This window comes from Cheilinus undulatus, linkage group 18, assembly GCF_018320785.1.
Source record: "Cheilinus undulatus linkage group 18, ASM1832078v1, whole genome shotgun sequence".
NCBI lineage: Eukaryota > Metazoa > Chordata > Actinopteri > Labriformes > Labridae > Cheilinus > Cheilinus undulatus.
This window is the reverse complement of record NC_054882.1, coordinates 24,662,653-24,685,188: the sequence shown is the minus strand read 5'-3', so window position 1 is coordinate 24,685,188 and position 22,536 is coordinate 24,662,653. Positions and strand designations below refer to the sequence as shown.

General features: G+C 41.3%; 1 protein-coding gene across 3 annotated transcripts in view; it reads left to right on the top strand.

Moving 5' to 3' along the window:
- The window catches only part of kif26ab (kinesin family member 26Ab), a 100,678-nt gene that overhangs the window by 35,064 nt on the left and 43,078 nt on the right, over window positions 1-22,536 (top strand). For all 3 annotated transcript variants that reach the window (XM_041812566.1, XM_041812565.1, XM_041812567.1), the window contains exons 3-4: window positions 4,590-5,072; window positions 14,142-14,344. In XM_041812566.1, coding sequence (XP_041668500.1) covers window positions 4,590-5,072; window positions 14,142-14,344 — 686 coding nt within the window. The remainder of the gene's footprint in view (window positions 1-4,589; window positions 5,073-14,141; window positions 14,345-22,536) is intronic.

The window sequence follows — 22,536 nt, the reverse complement described above, 5'->3', positions numbered from 1 at the left end:
TCTCTAAGAAAATAACCACAACACTCACGTTCTCGTCATGCCTAATGGATGACACATGGATAAAACAGCCATACAGAGGTGGAATTGTTTCCTGATCTCCTGAAAGTTTGTATCATTAAAACTGCAGTAGAATTCCATCAGCTCTCACAGACAGAAGGCTAATTTCTACTCTATTACCACCTTGCTGTTACCAACCTCATCATTAGATGCTTAATATAATGAGGCAAGTCTGCAATGAAAGTTTTTTCCCCCAGATAACTGCACAATGGCTCAGCATCTCTGTACACCGGTGCATTTGGCCCACAACATAAAAAGGAGAGCATTAAAGCTGTGCTTTTTGACTTATTTACACAGTTTTAGAGCATGTGCTTTATGTGGAGCTTTAAACAAAGTATAACACCATTTGGCTGTGTTGAGACAGATCCATATTCAAACATGCTAACGCAGCACCACCAACTACACTACTTGTTTTATATGAGCATGGAGAAGTGCTTTAATGAGCGCTTACTGTAATCAGGGATTGTGGAGCAGGTGTATCATCTCATCCAAAGTCCAGTTGTTTTCCAGCTCTGTCATTTACCTGGTTATAAAGCAAAACTAGAGTCATGAGCCTGGTGTAGTTTCTATTTCATGTATGGCATATAATGTGGGATGGGGCCAGGGAGGGGGGAAAACTAAAGCAAAGGCACAACAACTTTGGATTTTATAGAAAATGTGTACATATTTATGATTTTGTTATGCCGGCAGTTTTGAAAAAGTACTCCCAAGAAGTCTTCTGAGAGATGTCCAGGACATTTGGAGCAATGTTGTGGAGTGCAAATCAAGACAGACGCACAGACAGACACAGACACATCGCCAGTTAGTTGTAAGATATTAAAACTAGAAACAAAAGCTTTGGCAATCAGTGCAGGCAACAATCCAAGGAGAAATGCTGAAAAATCATGGAAAACAAGAATAGGACCCAAATGCAGACTGCAGTGTTGCAGCTGTTGTTCATCAACATTAGGTTGATTAAATAAAGCTTACTTAATAATGAGGAAGGTGAGGGTAAAGACAAAGATTAGGAATACCAGTTAAGGGTAAATGGGAGCATGAGACGTCAGTTTTAAGTACAGGTTAAGAAGGCAAAATCCAGGGGAAAAAAAGAGGAGGTCCAATAAAATCAGGATGAACGAAAACAATACTTTCAAAAACTATATGGAAACACTGGAATCACTGGAATCCTTGGTATAGTATTTATCAGTGCTGAAGTCCTTTTTATACCCTCTGTGCCACCTCTTATAAACCATATAAAGATGGATTCTTTGGCCTTCGGTCCCAACAGGCTCTCATCATTCTCCTCAACATCCCAAACATCATCATCTTCCTCATCATCACCAGCACCACCTTCATACGCCTGTTGGCCCTGACCCTTCATTCACTCCAGCAGGCATAAAGCTCACAGACAGCTTTACAGGAGAAGACCGCTCCCTAACCTCCAGAAAGCCAACTGAATAGCAGATGGGCTCAGCTTTGTGTGTCTTTTTATTAGCTCCCCTAAATCAACACCTAACAATGCATGGAGGGAGAGGGGGAAATTGATTTCTTCCATCCACCGGTGCCCTGAGGTGGGTGAAGGGGTTGGTCGGAGGGTAAAGGGTGATGCTTGATGAAAGGGCGGAGTTGACTGGTTATGACTTGGCTTCAATTTCCTGTCTAGGAAGCGTGTACATGAAGCCAGACTAGACTGTGAAAATAGCAGCCAGGGGTGTTTCCTTTAGCTCTGTCTCGCTTTTCAGTCCAATTTGTCATAGGCTGTTTCATCTTATTTCAGCGGAACTGTCCCGTCTCATGCATAAATACCCGCACTAAGCATAACAGTGGACATCGTTCACGTGTCAGGATACAGCGGCATAAGATATGATTTTTAAAAGCTCTATCATACCATCATATTTCTGTGATAAGCCTCTTATATTTACATCCTTCCCTCCCCGGCGGATAAACTCTGGCAGCACTTGATCCTGCTCTGCACTTGATCGTTGTCCACCCATCAGAGTTTCTCATTCCTGTGAGATTTATGGGTTGCTACATCCTGAGTGTATTTCTTAGTGGTCTTTGCATCCTGTTCATACCCACTCATGTGTAAAGTAAGTAGCCAATACAGTGAATCATTAACCAGAGCTGCTTAGTTAACATCAGACTAGTTCAGTCACAATTCAATGGATGATTGCACAGAAGTGTGTCTTTAGAGGGTTTATGGGAGCTTCAGTGTGGCCCAGTTTTCACCCCCAGTTCAGCCTCATACTGGACTCTAAAATTAGTTTGTAATATATCAGCAAAAATCTAATACTGTGCTCCCTAGCCTTAATTGCACATAACACTGTGACAGTGTTTCAGTACTGAAACACTTCTGATGTTTTGAGCAATTTAAGCAACGTGCAGGAGGTTGCTTGTTATTTTTTATATAAGAAGATAATAAAATGGCCACAGTTGAGCTACTAGGATCTCTGTTTTTTGGTGATAGCGTAAAAAGGGTTGATATTTTTTGAATTTTAACTAGGATCACATCGAGATTAAAATTCTGGTAATGTAGCAACACTGCTTTTTGTCAGGGACAGACTTGCAAGGCTTAACCCCCCTTAAAAAAGGAAAAAAGAACAGACTCAGTACAAATTAACAGAAGAAAGTCCAAAAATTTCAAACCAAAAATAGAGCTTTTAGGTATGCCGAGAGGTTTGTGCCTGTATACCTAATCCAGATAATCCATATATGTCACATCACAGAATCTTGAGAGTAGAAAAATGCTTCTGTGAGATGGCGTTCAACAAAGCCAGAGAAATTTCATTTAGCTTATTGTTTGGGGCCATTGTGGCTTGATGGTAGGGATGCACCAATGCATCAGTTTAGCATTGGTGTCAGCTGATATCTGCCCCGTTTTCAAACACTGGCCCAGTGATATCAGTGACAAGTTTTTATCTGATGTGTCTTATCAATTCTGTGCTGCATGTGGAAAGCAAGACAGAGAGCCTGTGATGTGGCCCTCTGTGTCTCTGCAGACAGGAACTGCTTTGAATAATAACAAATAAAGCTAACACAAAGAAGTGCAAGGACTTTTTTTGTAAATATGTGGATATTTTGAAGACTTTGTAACAGAATGATTTTTTTTTTCACTTTTTGGTCCCAAAGAGATGGGAGAGCAAGTTTGTTAAAAAAAAAAGTCTTAGTCATTATTGTGTGCAACACACATATTCTTAAAGCCCAGACTGTCCTGAAAAAAGGATGTTTAGAGCTTCATTGTGCACCACAGGGATGATGTTTTACAAGCTTTTAAGACAATAAGTCCAGGTGAGACAAAATGGTTGAAAATAACTGTAATTCTCAGAGGGTCAAACATTGGTGTCAGCTAGTCATCTCTCATCCAAAGGTCAGGTGTTTGAACCCAAAATGCAAACACTTTTGGTGAGGTGCTTTGAGTTAGTTCAACACTTTTTCCTACCTTTAAAAATCAGAGAAACATCGGGGTTGATACATCTCCACCATCTTCTGTTGGATCGTACAGGGGTTGCTTGATCATACTACTTATTCTGTTGGATTTCTGCCATGAAAGGTCAACTAAAAGTCTTGGTATTGAGTTGCTTTCGTGGGGAGGAGATTTAGAGTCCCTCAGCCGGCCCCTGTGGTCTCTAGGTCTATTGGGTGAGCTGTATTAAGTGGCACTGCATTAGAGCAGAGGATTGTTGTTTCCCCGCCGCTTCACTCCTCCTGATCACCTCGGAGCTTCCACAGAGCAAAGGCCTCATAAACATTTATGTATGGGCTGTGGGCTGCTGTCTCAGGCCATGACTCCACTGGGCAGAAGCCTGGTGCCCCTTTATGCCTCTTAAGAGGCAGCGCTGTGTGTGTGTTTAAGTGGTTTTGTGTGTGGATTTGTTTCCCATAAACACAGAAAAACTGATTTCCTCCCTTCACCTTAACATTTCAATGACAGCACTGCATGTCTCCAGCTTACTGTAGCAGGTATTTGTTTTCACACTTGGTGGCTTATCGTATGTCTCCATGCTGAGACATGTGTCATATGTAAATTACATGGTTTTGGGGGCAGGAGTCCTCTTAGCTGTTGTTTTCTTTTGTCACTCCTCCCAAGCAGAGACCGGCATACTAGGGAGCCTTCATAGAGACGAAGTGAAAGGACAAAACTCGGCTGGACATCTAAAAGCAGTTATCTGTTTTCTAAACTACAAAAAATACTTACATATGTGTTTTCTCGTGAGGAGGAATTTCTCAGTGGGATCTTCATGTAATCCCTTTGAGCCTTATTTCAGAGTCGTCTCCCCACGTCTGGCTTGTTTGGCTTCAGGAGGGAAAGAGAAAATGCCAGGTCAACCTGATCAGGCATCTTAAGTTTCATGCAGGCAAAGCATATTAGTGTAAACAAACAACTGTGCTGAGAAAGAGGAAGTGGTTAAATCAGGGAGTGAAGCTCCCAGAGGGCTTTCAGGGACCACACTGCCTGCAGACCACTGACTCTCCTTGAAAAAGTGAAGAATATTCAGGAAATCCTTTAAAAAAGACGATATGATACATCATCTCTCTGTGTTTTTGCTTTGCAGGACCCTGGATATGCAACCTTCCTCTTTGAGCAGCTCCAAACACCAGGGAGCCATGATGCTGCCATTAGCTGTTGCAAGGTCTGCTCCACACCTCTTCACCAACTGAGGCAGGAGGCCTTGCAGACGCTCCACGCTCCTATCCTCACCTTCAGCTCAGACATGGCAACCACAACCACATCGTCCTTTCTACCGCAGCCGGCTAGATTCACCGTGTCGTCCTCCAGCGTTCATGCCAAACAGCTGTCTAAAGGCCAACCGGCTGCACACTCCGTCCTGCCTCTGGGGGAGCGGCACAGGGTACCAGGCTGGTCACAGTGCCCGGTCCCCTCGGCCACCTCAGGGCAAAAAACAAGCGTGCAGGTGACGATGGCAGGAGGACAGATCAGTGGATCTCTGAGCTCTGTAACCATTCAGGCACAGCAGTACCTGGAGGGAATGTGGAGCATCTCCAGAGTCAACAACTTCCTGCCTCAGCCCAAACCGGTATGACTTTCACATGTCTTTTAATGCTATTATGATAAACATCAGGCTGGTCATCTTTTAGATAGACTTATATGGAATAGCTGCAGAAAAATAAAAAGCTTTTTTTCAAAACATTTTTTTTCCTTTTAAAAACAGAAAAGACATGTAATGAAAATAGAGATGGGCTAATCGACTTTTTTTCAATCCTGATTTGATTCTGATACATAAGTACCATATATTTTTTAATCATAATTAATATTCTTATGTTTTGGTGGTTTAATGTGTAAGGTTACACAAAGCTCTTGTAAACTTGAAACAGTATTTCTCATTCACAGACCAAAAAATATTTTGAAATGCATTAAAATTAATGTTATTCCCCAAAAATTTGTTTAAACTTTGTGCTTGCTTCACATACTGTGGAATCAGGTAGCAGCAACAAATGTAATGTTTTTAAATTGAATAGCCTACTTGAAACTGTAGTGCTCTCTAAAAACAGCAGGTACAAATATAAATGACCAACAGCAGCACAAGTCTACTGCAGCAAACTAAATATTTTGAATAGAAGTTTATTTCTGTATAAAAATGAATAAGTTGAAATAAATATCGACAAAAATGAAAAAAAAACCCTGTAAATAAGAAGAAAAAAGTACAATGATTCAACTAAACAGGATATATCTAGGGACTACTGCAGCAGGAAGCAACAAATGTGAAGTTTTCAAACAAAAAAAATGACAAAATTGAAGTGCAAGCTGGTACTGAAATAACTACACTATATAGGGTGTTTACTGTAAAAGTACTTGAGGAATTCAACTACCAACTTTTATTAATAATAATAATAATAGTAATAATAATAATAATAATAATAATAATAATAACTTTATTTGTATAGCACCTTTAAAAACAGAGGTTTACAAAGTGCTTTGACAATAAGCAGAAACAATTCAAAGAAAGCATCACAACAAAAGCAAAGAACATAACATTGTGATGTATTTGTCAGAAGTACCATGTTTATCATTGATTTAACTTAGCTTTAGCAGTTGCCAGCGGTTTACAGTCTGTTGCACTTCATCGCTGCTTCTCTGACCTCGGTAAACACCATAGTCCTCTTCTTTTAATTATCATTGACTTAAAATAAGTGAGTTATGAGTTAAAGCATCTTTAAACAAGTGTTGTAATACGAGTCTCTGCAGCTCGTATTTAAGCCCCAGAAAGGCAAGAAGAGACTCCTTCAATTTGCTGTTAATACTGACATTAAACTTAGAGCGGAGAGAGCACACCGTTTACCTCATTACTCTGCTTCACATCATCACAAGGACACAAATGGTTGACATTTGGATTGTTCTCTGACTGCTCTTTAGCGTCGGAGTGAAATGTGAGACTGGACTCAGATTGAGTGGTCGTCTGTCATGTAGCACTCTGCTAATCTAGCAGCAGCATTGTTTACAACACAATGCTGTGCTGTGCATTCGCAACCCCGTCCACATGTCGAGATTTGGATCAGTGACATGGATTGCTGCCATCAGTCCGATGTCCAATAGAAAAATAATGTAAATATCAGACCCGATACTGATATTGAATCGGATCTGGCTCATATCTAAATGCAAAGGAGCAAGGTGTTCTCCTTGTGTTTCTTTAATTTTGAAAGATACATGACATCCATACTCAAAAAACAAACACTGGTACAAAGACATCAAACATTTTTAATTAGTATGACTGCAATAAAGCAATGGTCTTAATTCTTAGTTTTTAAGTACGCAAAGCATTGGATTTAAGTGAGTCCTAGAATTTTAATCATAGAACTGAAATACAATGTTATTATCAATACTGAACATTATTTTTTTGGATATGTTTTTAATTTGACATCCTAAACTCCCTGCTTTAAGATCCTGTGAGAAATGTTCAAATTGTGTTGATTTTGGCACCCTCCATGAACCAAAATTTCTGTTTTTGGAATGGTTTTTTTAATGACATAAATGTCATCCTTCTATTTGAGCAGTATGTTGTCAGTCGGCTTGTAGAGCTACACTACTGCAATTGTTTCAAGCATTGATAATAAGTACACAAAGAAATAGTCCAACTTCTCTCTGATGGTCTTGTTTGCCTCTGTTGGTCATAAATGGGCATCAGTGCAAATCCCAGACAGTTTTATAGCAGTTAGAAAGTTCTGACAGGATCTTTAAGCCACCTGGGCAGACAGTTTATAGACAAAATGTGCATTTCTACCCTATAAAATAGCCATTACTTATAATAAAAAATAAGCTTTCCAACAAAGTGTTGATCCTCTAGTAATGAATCAGTAACAGCACATTAAACATAATTTAGTTAGGTTAATATAATAAAAAAATAATATATGGCTTAAAATTTTCACTGTATACACCGAGGATCATTGCTTTTTTTTTTTAAAAGAAAATGACATTTGCATCCTCTGTCTGTTTTTTAAGTATATATATAAAGGTGGACTGGATTGGGGTCATTCATAGGCGTGATTTGTCTACAGGAAACCTGTTGAACTGGTTTGGTCTGTTTTGTTTCCCTTTTGAGGTTTTGGGAAAATAAGACTGTTATGTGCTTTAAATAGAAAAGATAAATTAGAATTTTAAAGGCAATGTGGTCGAGTTTTTGAGTATATATGCGTGTTTTTTAATGAAAATTGTACAAATGTTTGCATTTATACTCTCTTTATGCTTGTCATATTCAAATGTATTCATGCTTCTGTTGACATGTTTCCTTCTCAATACCTCTAAATAAGTATAAAAAACATTTACTAAGGCAAAACAAGCACGAGGAAGAGTGATGATTGCGATTTCACAGAGTATAACTCATCAACAGCAACTGTACAATAATTAGAAACAGCTAAACCTTTAGTCTCTTCCCTTCATGCTGTAATAGTCATCAGTTCAGGTCTTGTATCTACAAAATTCAGAGTTTTTCTGGACTTAAAGCCCTGCAGAGAGTTATAGAGTGTGCATCTGCAGGACTGCTGACCTCTCATTCCTCAGTAGTCAAGGAGCCTGACTGATCTGAGGTCAGAGGTCATCACAACACTAATCTGCTGACCTCGTCCTCAAGGGCATTTCCAATGAGCACCCCACAGCACCGCCATAACTCTTCCTCACGTTGGATAAGCATTAGTCTGAGCTTTATCTGATGTCTAAGAGACTCTAAAAGGGTCTGAATTTTGGTCTTGGAGTCATGGACGTAATCATAGGGTGACATATTTGTGATTTAAAGTTATTTATTGCACATTTAAGTGGTCGTCCTGTTATTTGTTTTAAAGTTTTATAGCATAAGGATGTGCTAACATCACTGTGCAGCACACATTCAGTTATGAAATGGTAAATTCTTCCACTCCTGTTCGAACTGCTTTGATAACTACAGACTGTTTCATGTCTTGGCACTGTTATTCCTTTCTCCCTGCATTACAATCAAAGACAGATTTTCACTCCTCCTTTTAAAGTCAACAAGTGCCTTTAGAGATGGTTTATGGGCGGCCATCAAAAGCTTTTAACTACATGTACGCAACCCAGGGCAAATCAAACAGCCTGGCACAGAAGGGAGAGGCTGACTCATGTTCTACATCTATGCGTCTAGAAGCAATTAGTGGCCCCATGTAGCTGGGGCAAGTTGTAGCCGAGGCTGGGAACCTCCTCGGACGCAGACAAACTTCCCTTGAGGACATAAAGTAACAGCAGAAATGGGTCTTATTTTCCCAAGCTGCTTTCTTTCATTAAAACCAGACTCTTCAGAATGACAAAACCCACAAACTTGAGGATTGGGGGTTAACGCTGTAAATTCATGATGCTCTCTTTGTTTCTATGTGGGGAAAGTATGCAGTGGTATTCAGACAAAGAAGTGGAGATTGATGCTGTGTGTGTTAACCAGGAGGCCTGGGGCACTTCCCCACACACAGCCCATTACAGGGAATCTCTGCTTCACATCTGGACTGATGTCTGTGCACTTTGGAATCTAAACTGTCTGGCTCTCTCTTTGTAATTGGCTGACAATGGTTCGTATGAGTCAAGCCGCCTCGAATTGAACACATGGCACACAAATAATTAATTCCTCATATAATAGACCGTTTTAATGAAGAGTTCCAACCAGAATGCCACATTTCCAAGCTGTTTTATGCTTTTTTTCTAAACAAGAAACTGATTGACCTAAATCTGGGGTTCTCCTCTTGCTCCATAAAATCCAAAAACCACATGTGCACTAATCTACAAAGAAGCAAGAGCTCTTGACTCATTAGAGTTTCCGTCATTGGCTCACTGGTGTCCTGTTGTATTGGCCAATTTGAAACACACCAGATGATCTTGGCTGCTGATTCTTTGGTGCAGCTGGGCTGGCATGGCTGAGCGCCACAAAAAGCCACAACAAGAGGAAAAATGGAAACAGGAAGGAAAGGGGAGGAAAATTTCCAGTGTTTCCAAAGTCGTAAAAAAAAAAAAATCAAAGAATTTTGGCCTTTTAGTGTATGTGCCGATGATTGACATTAAGAGAAGTAAACTCAGGGCGACTCGTGATCCAATAAGATATGAAAGGATAGGATATGATACTTTTTATAATGTTTATTGATGAATTAATTTCAGTTTTATCTCAGCGATGCCCAAAATGATCCCGTTGTCTCCCTCTTTTACCCTGATTGAAATTTTTTTCCTCTTCACTACATGTTATAAACCTCAATCATAGTGAATGAGTAAGTCAAATTAGCAGGGAAATCAATTTAAAGGCCGGATTTCTTTTTTAAATACAAACAGTAATATTTGGCACCAGTGATATGGTTTCTATGTCACACTGATCAAGATGATGAAATACTGGCATTTTAATAATTTAACCTAAACCTAAGTGACATTTTGTGTAAAGAGAGACTGTTGTCATTATAGATCTTTTCTTTTATAGCTGGACTCCTGTGTTTTAGAATTTGAATCTTATCTTGGTTGGTTTCACTTTGGCTTAGGAGGCCAGCCAAGCAGGACAGCCAGATTAACACCAGGCCTGTTTCACTCCAGCAGTAATCGTCTGTTGACCCCAGGGACCAAAGGTCACAGGGGAAGTCCTGCATCTGTGGAGACGATGGACTGCTGATAGGTCACTTCAGACTTTACAGGAAACACAACACTTCTGAACTCCTTTCTTTTTTTTGCCTAACTCTTGGAGTCCAAATAACTCCCCTTTTGTTCCCAACTCCTTTTTTTGCCTTTTCTTTCCAGTAACAACTGAAGGCAAAGGGATCAGGGAGGGCTGAGGGGGGGTTAAAGAGTGGAAGGACAGCTCATTACTGACTCTCAGAGCAAACGGCCGAGCACACATGGCTCCTCTGACATGGCCTAATTACCTGACCGGGGGATAGATTGTTCTTTTTTCTGCAGAATCAGGGCCAGAGCAGGTCCAAGGCTATAGAGAGTGGCTTGGCTGAAGGACTTAAGTCTCCTGGTTTAATACCAAGAGGGATTTCCTTTGATAGGCAATGTGCTGAGCTCAAGTGTGTGCACTTACAGGTGTATTTGATCCTGTATTTTTTTACATTTTGAACCAAAAAGCCATCTAGACCAAGCTGATCTGTGTGTTTCCTTAATTTGTTGCCAACTGATGTTAAACTACAGCTACAGAGGCTGGACTGGTGACAGATTTGATGAGCTGCACACATCAGCTTCCTGTTTGGCTGCATGTGAAGTGTGCTCGTGTTTCATGCCAAAGTGTGATGGCTCTTCCTCTCTGGTATGTGCCGAGTTCCTAGCCTGTCACCGACACCAGCATGGTGCGAGGCTTTCCGGTCGAGGCTCATTTCAGTTTGCAGCTAGTTTTTCCATGCTGTTCTCCCAGAGTCATAACTTCACACATGACAGCTTGATCCTTGACTTAACCCTCATGATGAAGCCTCAAGAGAGCAAGACCATGCACCAAAACAAGGCTGAACTCCGATAACAAGCTCCTTAGGAAGGGAAAAGCAAAGTGAGAACTCATGAAGAGTGTTTGACTAATGTTCAGTGAAGCTTTTCTGGAAGCAAGAAGTGCAGCCATGCTTTAATATAGCCACACATGGAGCTGCAATGTAAGGCCAACACTCTGCAGAGCCACAGCCAAGCCACTCATGTAGATGTCAGAATATAAGTATGCCCTCATGTCCTGAAGTGTAGCATTCACATGTCAGGCTCTGTGTATAAATAGTGCAGCTGTCAGCATGTATTGACAAACGGCACATAATGGAAAGCAGTATACTTTACAAAAAGATCATGAAGGATGTTATTTTAGTGGCCAAACATGAATCTAGGGCAAACACTGAGGTGGCAAATATGCAGAGAGCTTGAACTGTGTTTATAATACATATCCTGTCATTTAACAAGGAGGTTGCAGCACATTCAAGGTCGTTTCTGATTACACCGTCCAAGTGTCAGCATTATAAATGTTTTCAGGAAACGTTGGCCTTTATTTGTTTAATTTCTGGTGCTGAAAACACCACTGCTTTCAGCAGCTGCTGCTATTGATCATTGTCTTGCAAGATAAGCTGGCGGCTCCGGTAAGGATTAACCTTTTGTCAGGATGGGGACTCTGGCTGAAGTGGAGTCTTAGAGTGTCCGTTCGGTTTGTATAATTAGCCCCTGACTCTCCTTCGGTCGGGACCATGAGCAATCAGTGAGCTACTACAGAGTCCAGAGCTCCAGCTGAATCTTACGCTCCGTATCCACTAAGCTGCAACAGATTTAAACTAGAGATGCACTTATTTTGGGAGGGGGGTTGTTGGTAGGCTTTTTATGCTATATATTTTAACATTGAACATATTCTTTAGGCTGTTTTCAGAGACTATCCTGATAAAGTGCTTGGAATAAAAAAATAAGTAATTGCTCTCAGGTGCAAGGAATTAAACTAGCTGTAGTTTAGACTTTAAACTTCTGTCTTTGAGCCCAAATTGAAAGTTTAAGACATGAGGATGAAAACGTTATCTTTATCCACCTTTTTCCTAGACCCCATGATACCATACATGAATTCTGGATGTGACTTCTGGTGCCTCCTGCCACTGACTGAGGAACCCTAATGCTTTCCATAGTAATGAGATGCTAATCCTGGTAGTTAGATTCAGAGAAAAAGGTGTCATTGTCATCTATTACTCCTGAAATGGGATCACATCAATATGATTGATTGATTGACTGAATGGGGGGAGGGACAGTGTGATTGATTGATTGTACTTTATTTACGTGTTATGCACAAAAAGTGCCCAGCCCTCATGGGTTTAAAGGACACCAGACTTATGATTGCAGTGTTAAAAAAATCAATCCATTACAAGCAATTACGAAGTTTCATGGTCTTTTCCCAACTCAGGAATTGAACATTACATTCTGCCTTTTCTCTCAGGCGTTGCAAATAAAGTCTGCTACAAAAATGTTTCTTTTCTGAAGCAAAAGTCACATTTTTTAATACCATCCAACCAAAAAATTATATTACAAGAGTAAATAAAGCAAACTGTATCAGCTATTTATCAGTGTTTACACCCTGATAAGGTTTAAGGGTCAACTCAATATTGTTTTTCAGGGCTGATATTAATACTGATTATTAGAGTGTGTTACCAATAACTGATATTTGGACCTGATATGCATTTTTTATGACAATCAAAATACACTTACTGTGGCAAAAATAAAACTACGTGTTAAAAAATTGAGGATAATTGGGCCTCAGTGATGATTAGTAGGTAGTTTCGTGACATCAACCCAGTCGGAAAGTGTTGAGGGAAGAAAATTAAGTGAGACTGTAGGGAGTGAAAACAAAACCAGAGGGGAAAACACACATTGCAGTGAAGTCAGAGTAGCACACCTTTGACTTAATAGATTTTTGCTGCATTTTGGGAAAAGTAAACACAGATACTGATAATGAGCTAAATGCCAAATTGGCTGATAATCGGTCTTCCCCTTATAAGGTTGGTTGTGTTTTGTTTAAGACGGTGGGACACAACTATATTTGCCTTAAAGCAGAGGTAGAGCCTAAGCAATGTTGTTTGCTGTGTTGAAAATGATGCAATACTTGGGAGAAACATATTTTCCCTGGGGCTGCTATATCAATAGAAGTTCCACCCATGATTATGTCTACAGCAGTGGCCCCAGGAATAAGGTCAATGAGGTGAAACATTATGGTATATTTGTTTATTCTGTACATTGGCTGCAAATATCAGCAAAAAAATCCTATCTGCTGATTGTGATGATAAACTTATTTTAGCTTTTGTCTACCAATATCCATATTATTATATTAAAGGATGAATATTTCTGTGTTTGGGTCATAAAAAGGTCTAAAAAAGCACTTAATTTAAGTGTTTATCAGCCTGTACTGAATGAAAAATCCAGTCCAGAGAATATACAAGATATATTAATATATAAACAAGAGGCCTTCAAAAATCATGTCACTACTTGTTTGTCTTTCCCAGCTCTACACCTATATATGAAACAGGTACACCTTTATATACAGTGTGACCAGCTGCAGCCCATACAGTACGTGACATATATACAAAGACAGGTCGTATACCCTGTGTGGATTTGGTATTAGTTTTCGAGTGCCCGCGGGCTGAAACAGATACAGCTCACCTCAGTTTACTCCTGTTCAATTACCAAGCTGCTAGAGCAGGGTGTGCTCACACCGGCACAGTTTTATACCTCGTAAAGCTATCTCATTCCTCACATTGTTGTTGATTGTTAACTCCCTTTGAAACTTGCGCTTATACAACCTAAATATCATTCACCCTGGATGTCATGAATGTCATTGCTGTAAGTAACGTTCAAATGAGCCACAGAGGTAGAGATATAATCGGGTGCAGAGTGGAGTAAATCGCTTGTGATTTAATTACTAATTAAATGTGGGTTATCACTTAATTACAGTAGGCTACAGCCAGAGCAGACCTCCAGAGTGTAGCCAGAATCGATGCATGGTGCAGCATTCCTCATGGCTGTCTGGTGTGGATACTGCTGACTCCCGCTAACCTGCTCTGGCTGCAGCAGCTGCCTGTCCATCTGTGGCACAGAGGGGGTAATGGAGTGGATGAAAGGTGGGCTGGAGCGGTAAAAACATGTAAATAATGGTTTGCTTCTTATCTATGAATCTGTGTGTCAACAGGTGCATGGTTTGATGGGGGAAGCTGACAGGGATGTTGCGCCATCAGAGGCCCCGCTCACCTCCACCTCCATGACTACCACCAGCACCAGCAGCACTCTGACGCCTTGTAGGCTGAGGAGCTGCAGCCAACCGGGACTCCCAGCACCAAATACGTCCACCTCCACCTCTGCATCCTCGTCTGCTGCAGCCTCCTTCTTTATAAGGTGCGTCCCTCCCCTTGTCCTGTCAAAACATCAAGGTTACATCGAGCTGTTATGGTGTTAAATGAAGTGTTTAGTGTTTGTGCGTGCATTCATTTAGGCTGCTGTGTGTGCTGAAGAGATTTGCACTGACTCGCCTTCAAAATGTCTGTCTGCAGATGGAGTTCATGGTGTTAACTTCCATGTGGGGCTCCTATTCCAAGGAGATGTTGTTCTTGCAATGCATGAATTACAGCATCGCCTTGGGATATGCACCATCATGGGACTAAATGAACCCTAAGTTGCAAGCTCCAGTGCTCATGAATGGATAATAGAATTCCATAATTCGGTTTAAAGGAGGGAGCGTCTCACGAAGGGGCTTAGGTTAGAGCTGAGTATTGTCCTGAGGTATTCAATGTTTGGTTATTTTGGCTTCTTTTTAAACAGCTCTCCAGATTTTGCAGCTTTGGTTGAAACCGTTTTTGTGTCTCTGCTGCACAGTTTCTCCTGCTCCTCTTGGCTCTGGTGTTTTTGTTGCCCTGGAGAATCCTTCACCCTCTCCAGGCGGGCGGATGCCTGGTGCAATGTGGTAAATTGTCATTGATAGATTCCCTGGCAGGCTGGTCAGTGCATACATTCCTCTGCCTCTGCTCTCTGAGGAGGGCTATTCCATAATGGATGTTGGCGAAAAGGGGAAGCTGGCTAAGAATGATGCATAGGTCCATTGAAGCTCTGCACTGCAGGAGGTTGAAGGGACTTGTGGAGTGTGACAGGAAGCCCTGTGGGGGATCTGTGGAGCTCGAGAAAACCCAAATGGAGCTGGTATTGCCAGCTTTCAAAAGGATTGGAGTATATCAGCAGGACCATGAGGTAAAGGGACATTCCAGATCCTCTGCTAAATATGCAACGTCCTGTGTGTGCAGCTTCCTGTAGCTCTTTACAACAGCAAGGTGCGGCCTTCTGCCAGACAGGGTTAATTCCTGACATTGATTTATTAGTTCTCATGTTTTCTTTGGACACAAGCTCAAAAAGAGAAGCGTGTCTAGCCAGTCCGAGTGTGCTAATCGCGGGGAAAAAGAGGGAGGTGGACTTGTTTTTTCCCCTGCACTGGGTCCTGGTGGGGCAGAGGGGGTGTTAGTGGAAGTAGAGTTAAAAGGTTCCACCTTTCATGTCTTCCTCGATGATAATTTGCTGCCAAGAATGTCATGTTTTACTTGGCCCAGAGAAACACAATGACTATGGCCCAGATTTAAAAAGCATTACATTCTGCAGTCACAGAAAAGGGTGGCGGAGGTGCTTGATTTGAAGCCCACTCCCTTTCCTGACCATCTGCAGCTGGGATATCACCATCGTCATCTTCTCCTTATTGTCTTTGCTTCATTTGTTGTGATATCTCTGTTGATTGAAATCTAAGTTCCCAAAAGTCAACACAAATTGCAACAATCAACATATTTTCTTGTTTTCTCATTGCACTGGGAGTGCTTGATTTAAAAAAAACAATGAAATGGGTGTCCTTCACGTTTTTCGACTTGATTGAAAACTCACATCTGATTAGTATTCCTTTTTGTTCTCCAAAGATACAATTAGTAGGATGCATGTGTAAACCCTGAGAGCCAAGGATGTAGGAGCAGAATAACCAAACAGCAGCTTCTACCCCGATGGAGTGGAGAAAGGCTCCTTAGACACTTGTCTGACATTCACTAACACCGTTCCACTCAGAGATGAAATTTTAATTAGAATGCAATTAGCCAGAGTCGGGCGGCTCTCGCTATTCTGCAGCGGAGAGAAAAGGAAGAGTGCGATGAACAAAAGAGATTCATTCATTTTTCATTGCAAAATGAAGTCAACCATTCACCTGGGTTTAGAAAAAATACTTTTTATTTGTTTCATTCAAGATGTCTGCTGAGCTGAAGAGTCATTTCAGTCTAAAGGATTTGATTGCCACTTACATCAAGAGGTCAGAGTAGGATGGTTTGATATCAGGCTTTCTCAGAATAAAGGAAGGTGTCATCAAGTTACTTAAATCTTGTCAAAAAAAGGATACTGGTATGCAGCTGTTTTTCAGGGTTTTCGCAATACCACTTATCTCCAGTGAAGGGCGACCCTAATGTTTCAGGATACCAGGACATTTTAGACATTGTTATGCTTCTGTCTTTGTGGCAACAGTTTGGGGAAGGCTCTTTTCAGTTCTAACATGACTGTGCCCAAGTCCACAAAGCAAGGACTATAAAGACATGGTTTGATGAGTTTGGTATGGAAAACTTGACCAGAGCCCTGACCTCATTCCTATCTAGCACCTTTGGGATGATCTGGATTAAAGATTGTGAGACGGGCCTCCTCATCCAACATCAGTGGATGGATGGATTGATGGATAGATAGAGTGTTGTCCTCCATTTTACTGTTTGCTTATTTCCTTTTCAATCCATAACAAGTTCCTTTTTCCATGGTTAAATTCATGTCACAATCTTCAATCTTACCTAATTTCCTATTTTCTTTTTAAATAAAAACAGGTCTGTATCCTGTCAGTTATTCTTACTTTAAGACCAAAAAAAAATCCACTATGAAACAGGAAGTTTTAAATGCAAAAAGCAGAATTTCAAAATAAAAAGGGAGATCAATCATGATTAACTACTTAAATTCTCTGATTTGTCAAAATCCGAAAGTTGAACTTATTTGACTTTGTGTCATAGTTCAAACCAAGTGTTGTCTTGTTTTTAAAACATCTGCTTGAACTCTTCAGGGGAATCTCTGCTGCTGAGGAACCTATGTCGTAGGACTAAATGTTGGAAAGGGATGTGTATGAGGGAGTGTGAACGCAGAGCTGAGAACAAAAAATTCAGAGGGAGTTGGACTTCACTTTCATTTTAGAAAATGATTACTCGACAATGTATTTAGATTGTATTTCTTTATATCAGCTTCATAAATATTTCAAAAACTGCATATTATACCATTACATGGTTTTGTTGCAACTCATGCCTTTATTTTGGCTGTTAATCTAAAAAATTTTTATTTTGAACTAAAAATATTCTGTTGTGAGATTTCAGATGGGAATCACATTTTGTGTGGACACATTAAATTAGAGACAGAACAAATTAATCAGTTATTAAATAACTCATTCTTACTAGTCATACTTAAGCCAAGTTTCTCCAAATCCAGCTATACATGTTTTTTATTTTCTTCTTGTTTATTGTATTCATGCAGAATAACAGGAATGAAAGATCACCCTGGGGTCAGTAATGACCAGTTGGTAATTAGACAGACTACACAGCCGCAGGGAGACAGGAGGAGTCAAGGGTCAACCCCTGACCGGATGGTGCATGTGTGCATGTCATTATACTGTATGTGTGTGTCAGAGTATGACTGGGAGTGGGGGGGTAATGAATTTAGAGCCATGTGTTCAGCTGACTTGCACGTTAAGCGCTGATTGCCTTGTGACAGAGCATATGATTAGTGTATTGACACAGCGTTGTGTAATGAAACAAGGCAGAGCTCACAGTGGGGGGGTCGGGCTGAGTCTAACCATTGCCTCGCAGATCCTCCTACCCATCTCTCTGTCCCATTAACACCTGCTGCTTGTGATGGTGCGTTTATTACCCACCAGGCCTGTGGGATTTCTCAGTGCCCACTGCAGAGAGGAGTCGACTGCTCAGTTTGTGGACTACTTTTTTTAGCGTGACCATTTCTGCATTGATGCAGAGTTTCAGTGTTGTACTGTAAGTTTCATGTCTTTTGTAAGGAGATTCTTTCCATGTTGTAAGAGGGATTTATCATTCTCTCTTGAGATGCATTTGTTAATCTTTATAAATGTCTAAAATTAGGGTTGTTCCGATTCAGATACCAGTATCAGTAATACGTCTGATACTGCTTAAAATGCAGGTATTGGTGTCGGCGAGTACATGAGTTTATGCACGATCCGATACAGTTTGGTTTAGCTTTATATTTTGCTTCGTTTAGCCATGCTAAATGTTGCCGCTATAAACCGGAAATCAGTTCTTTGTCGCCGTAACGCACGGGCTACCATTTTTAGAGCAGTGAAAAGAACTGAAGGACCTGCTGCAGCAGTAAAGAATGGTGGCTGTGTGATGTTATAGTAACAGCGAAAACAAGTGCGTTTTGCCACACAAATAGCCGTCCGTGCGAAACACAGCACGCCATGCAATACACAGCACGATGTCCAAGCTTACAGCATGGGCATATATGAATACATAAATGATTTAAGCGACGCCTCGAGGCAGATAATTTGCCTCAAGGAATTTTTTGAATCGAATGACTCAGATAATTCGAGGAATGATTTCAGCCCCAAACTGTAGCATTATTTTATCCCTACAGCGAACTCACAACATGGCTCAACAAATAGACTGGTAATGTACAGCCTCTCTGTGACTCGTAAGTTTTTTATATTCGAGCTGTTTCCATAGTGATCTGCGTGTTTAAGCATGTGCAGTTTAACATAGCATGACATGTGACAAAACAGCCTGCCATTGGTTCAAGGCCCCTCACAAAGCATTCTGGGAAAATATGGTGGTTGCTATTAGAGCTAGCAATGAAAAAACAGTCAAAAATGTATTAAAAAATGGATAAAAAGACATTAAATATTGGATCTACTGATGTGGATTTAGTGTTTAAAGTCCTCAAAAGTCACCTGAGCTCCAGGCTTGCTAGAAAAGCTTCTGTAATGGCTACAAAGGCGTGGATTACATCATCAAACAGTGAGCTTCAAGAGGAAAAAATAATTAAGAGGCTACAATTAATGGTTCAAAAGTTATTAAACTTTTAATACTTACTGTAATACAACAACGCCTGTCTGGAACTGTTTTAACAAACACGCACAGAGAATGAACGCCACACTGCCACCAATTTGGGCTGCTGCTGTGGGTCCTTTTTTTCTCCTTGTGTTTTTGAGCACAAAGACAATTTCCAGTTTATTACTCTAAAATACTGCATTACTAAAAGATGCAAAATATAAAGTTAAATAAACTAGATCAGTGCATAAACTTGTGTGCTTGCCAGTGTCAGTATGCATTTTCAGCAATATTGGCCGTATTTTTGATATAAAATCCTCAAGAACAGCTAGACTCATCAGATCGCCGTCTGCTTCAACCACAGCGGATGAAAAAGTAACAGGAAGAGGTGTGGATAAAGACGAGGGATGCAAGTTATTATTGGCATATCGGTATCAGCAGGTTTGAAAACTTCTGCCGGTAATTACAAACAATATTTTGGCTTTAATAATTTGCCTTTATCAGCTATAAATATTGAAAATACAGACAGATAAGTTAAAGGAGTTTTAGGCTGGACCAACAGACCTATGTCAGCTGAAGTCTTTTTCTTTATGTATCATCATTCCTTACACTTTAAAGTGTGTTTTAATGACTAAAATTAGTTACTTTGTCCATCCTCAACCTTTAAATTGTGTGTTTTAATATTGAAGTTTTATAGTATTTTGGAGTAATAAATGCACCATTATGATACCTTTCCTCGTACTGATGCTGGAAATTGCAGACACATTTTGTAAAGATTTTAAACCCCCGTAACCTTTTGAATAGTTCAGTTTAAAGTTTGAATTTCGGGGTATCACTCATTGAAAAGTGGCACAGATCCTGGCAGGCGAGCCCCAATACGGCACAGCCAGGGCAGACAGCTGTTTGCTGGAATGCAGCCCTGGAGGAGTGTCAGGAGGAAGTGGTTTTACGGCTGTCCATGGCCACCCTACAGCTGCTGCCCAGGTGAGTGTTTACTCTGTAATGACTGTGATCGTGCAGGAGGAATCTTCCTGTAATTGTGGCAGCAGGGCCATTTAGCCTCTGTTCTCCTGCAAACACAAGACCCTGCAACACTGACTCTGCCCTTCATCCCCGAGGCTGCTCTAAGTAACCATAGAAACAAGTCATTAGCTTTTGGGAATAAAATGTGACTGTTTTTTTTTCCTTTCAAAGGTGGAGATTGGAAATCAGGAGGTGGAAATAGCCCTCTCTACTCCACTGGACTGTAATTTAGTCAAGGGGAGGGACTGGCATGTAATGAGTCTTGTTTGTAGCAAATTGGAAGCACTGCAGGATCACAAGTGCTTGTTCTGAATTACGCTTGTTAGACGACTTGCTGAGGTTTATTGTCCAATCAGTGTATAGTTTAGAGATCCTTTTTGGAAATTTGGCCACACAGACTTTTTTTGTTCTTTAAAAGCTGTGATGCTTAGATGTGTTGCTGCAGAGGTTCACAAAGCAGGCCTGGGATGTGTTTGGTTGGCTGTTCTGTGACTGACAGACAGGATCTGACTAATAGGAGGGACAGATTATGTGGAGCAGCAGGATCTACTGAGCGCAGCAATCTGGCCCACATGGCAGATGGATAAAGATAAAGAGTGTGATGGTGGCTCCCTGGGATGAATGATCTTGTAAATGTTGTCATTCAGAAGGCGTGCTTGGGCTGATGTTGTATTCTGACAGATTCAGACATGGGAGGTATGTACCTGTGGAGAAGAATATTGGATTCACCACCATGGGAGTCAAGTAAGTTCTGCTGCACACAAACAACACTGAGCTCACTTGGATTTGTGAAACTTGTGCCAGTGAAACCGGATGATTGTTTATACGCCTCTCTTTCTTTCTCTCTCTCTGTCACTTTCTTTTCTGCTCCATGGAACGTGCAGTTTTGTGCATGTGGAGTTGGACTGTCTTGCTCCCTGGAGGTGAGAGGCTAATGGTTTTGTTGTCAAGCCACAGCGAGATGGATTCCTCCACCAGAGCAGGAGTGTGAGCAGAATGTATAGCATGGCAGAAAACATATTGCTGAAACTCTGGCTTCATGTTGAGGAAACAGCCACAGTGAAGCAGAAATGTTAATACTACCTCTACCTCCGGAGACTGACAAATGAGAATTGATTCATATCAATCTGTTGAATGCGAGCAACACATGCCCTGGGTGTCGAATAGCTCATCAGAACTATTGAGTGGGTGGTAGCTGGGATGGTTGGGCTGCTCTCTGGTATTTTGTCTTTGTTTACTGTTGGATAAAACACCAGCTGGCATTTTCCTGCCATAATCGGGCTGATGGGACTAATGGCTGCCTGGATGCAGGAGCAGACACAGCGGCAGCTCCAGCTGAGGCTAAGAAGGGGCTGCAGCCTGTAGATAAGCCCAGGTGTGAATCAATCCAGGCGCCGTCAAGGTTGAGGTGTTGATGGAGATCCAGCCTGGTCTTGCAGCCTCAGGGATCTACAGCAGGTAGACACATCCCTCTGCCCTCATGTACCCTCTCATCCAGCATCCTTCCTCTGACTCATAATCTTTTTTGACGATTCTCACAAAAAAGCCTGCATTGTTCTCTGATGTAGACATACAAATTCGACCTTTCCTGTGTTAAGCATTGCTTCACAATAGAGCATGTTCAGGCAGTCTGAGTGACTCTGACATATTGCATGCTCTATAAGCTGAATATTGCATGAGAAGCTCTTATTTGGATTCTGAGAGTCGCCCTCCACATAATCGGTTTTGTGAAGAATTTCCTGCACAGCTGAAGAAGCGCTCTCCCCTGATTCCCTCGCCTCTTTCCGGATGTCTGTCTCCTCATTGGGATAGGATAACATGGTGTGATAGTGCTGTGCCCCTGCGGCTACCCGGGGTGACAGGCACTGTAGAATCTCTTGTGCCTGTCATCATGAATGGCAAACAGCTTCGGTGATAGACCAGAGAGAAGCTGAGAGTTTGTCACAGCCTCTGTGAGGGATAACACACTGTCCTTTCCCCCTGTTCCCCACCAAGTAAATCCCTGAGTCAGGAAGTCTGTCTGGCCCACTCACATAGCCTGCAGGGGGCTGGCAGAGGGGGGGCGATTAACAAAGAGCTGAAGCGCTGACTCAAACCTGTACACTCGCCCTGGGTCCACATTTACTAAGCCCTGCAGGGGAGAGGAAAGAAATGCGACCACTCATGACAGATTCCTCTCACACGTAGAGAAATGAGAGGATGCAGGGAGCTTGACACCTACCATAGAGCTGCCTTTGTCTGCCAGTATGTTTGTAAGGATGATAAAAAAGGCAACTTGTTGAGTGTAGGCAGGAGGGGTCAAACCTTTTAGCATCAATCCATTTCCAGCTCTGTTTGCCTGCCCACGTCTGACATTCCCCAATTGGACAACGGCTCAGATAGTTGCCTACAGGGCTCTAAGATCAGCACATTAGTGTTTAGTTATAGCCTGCTCGACTTTCCTCGAACCCC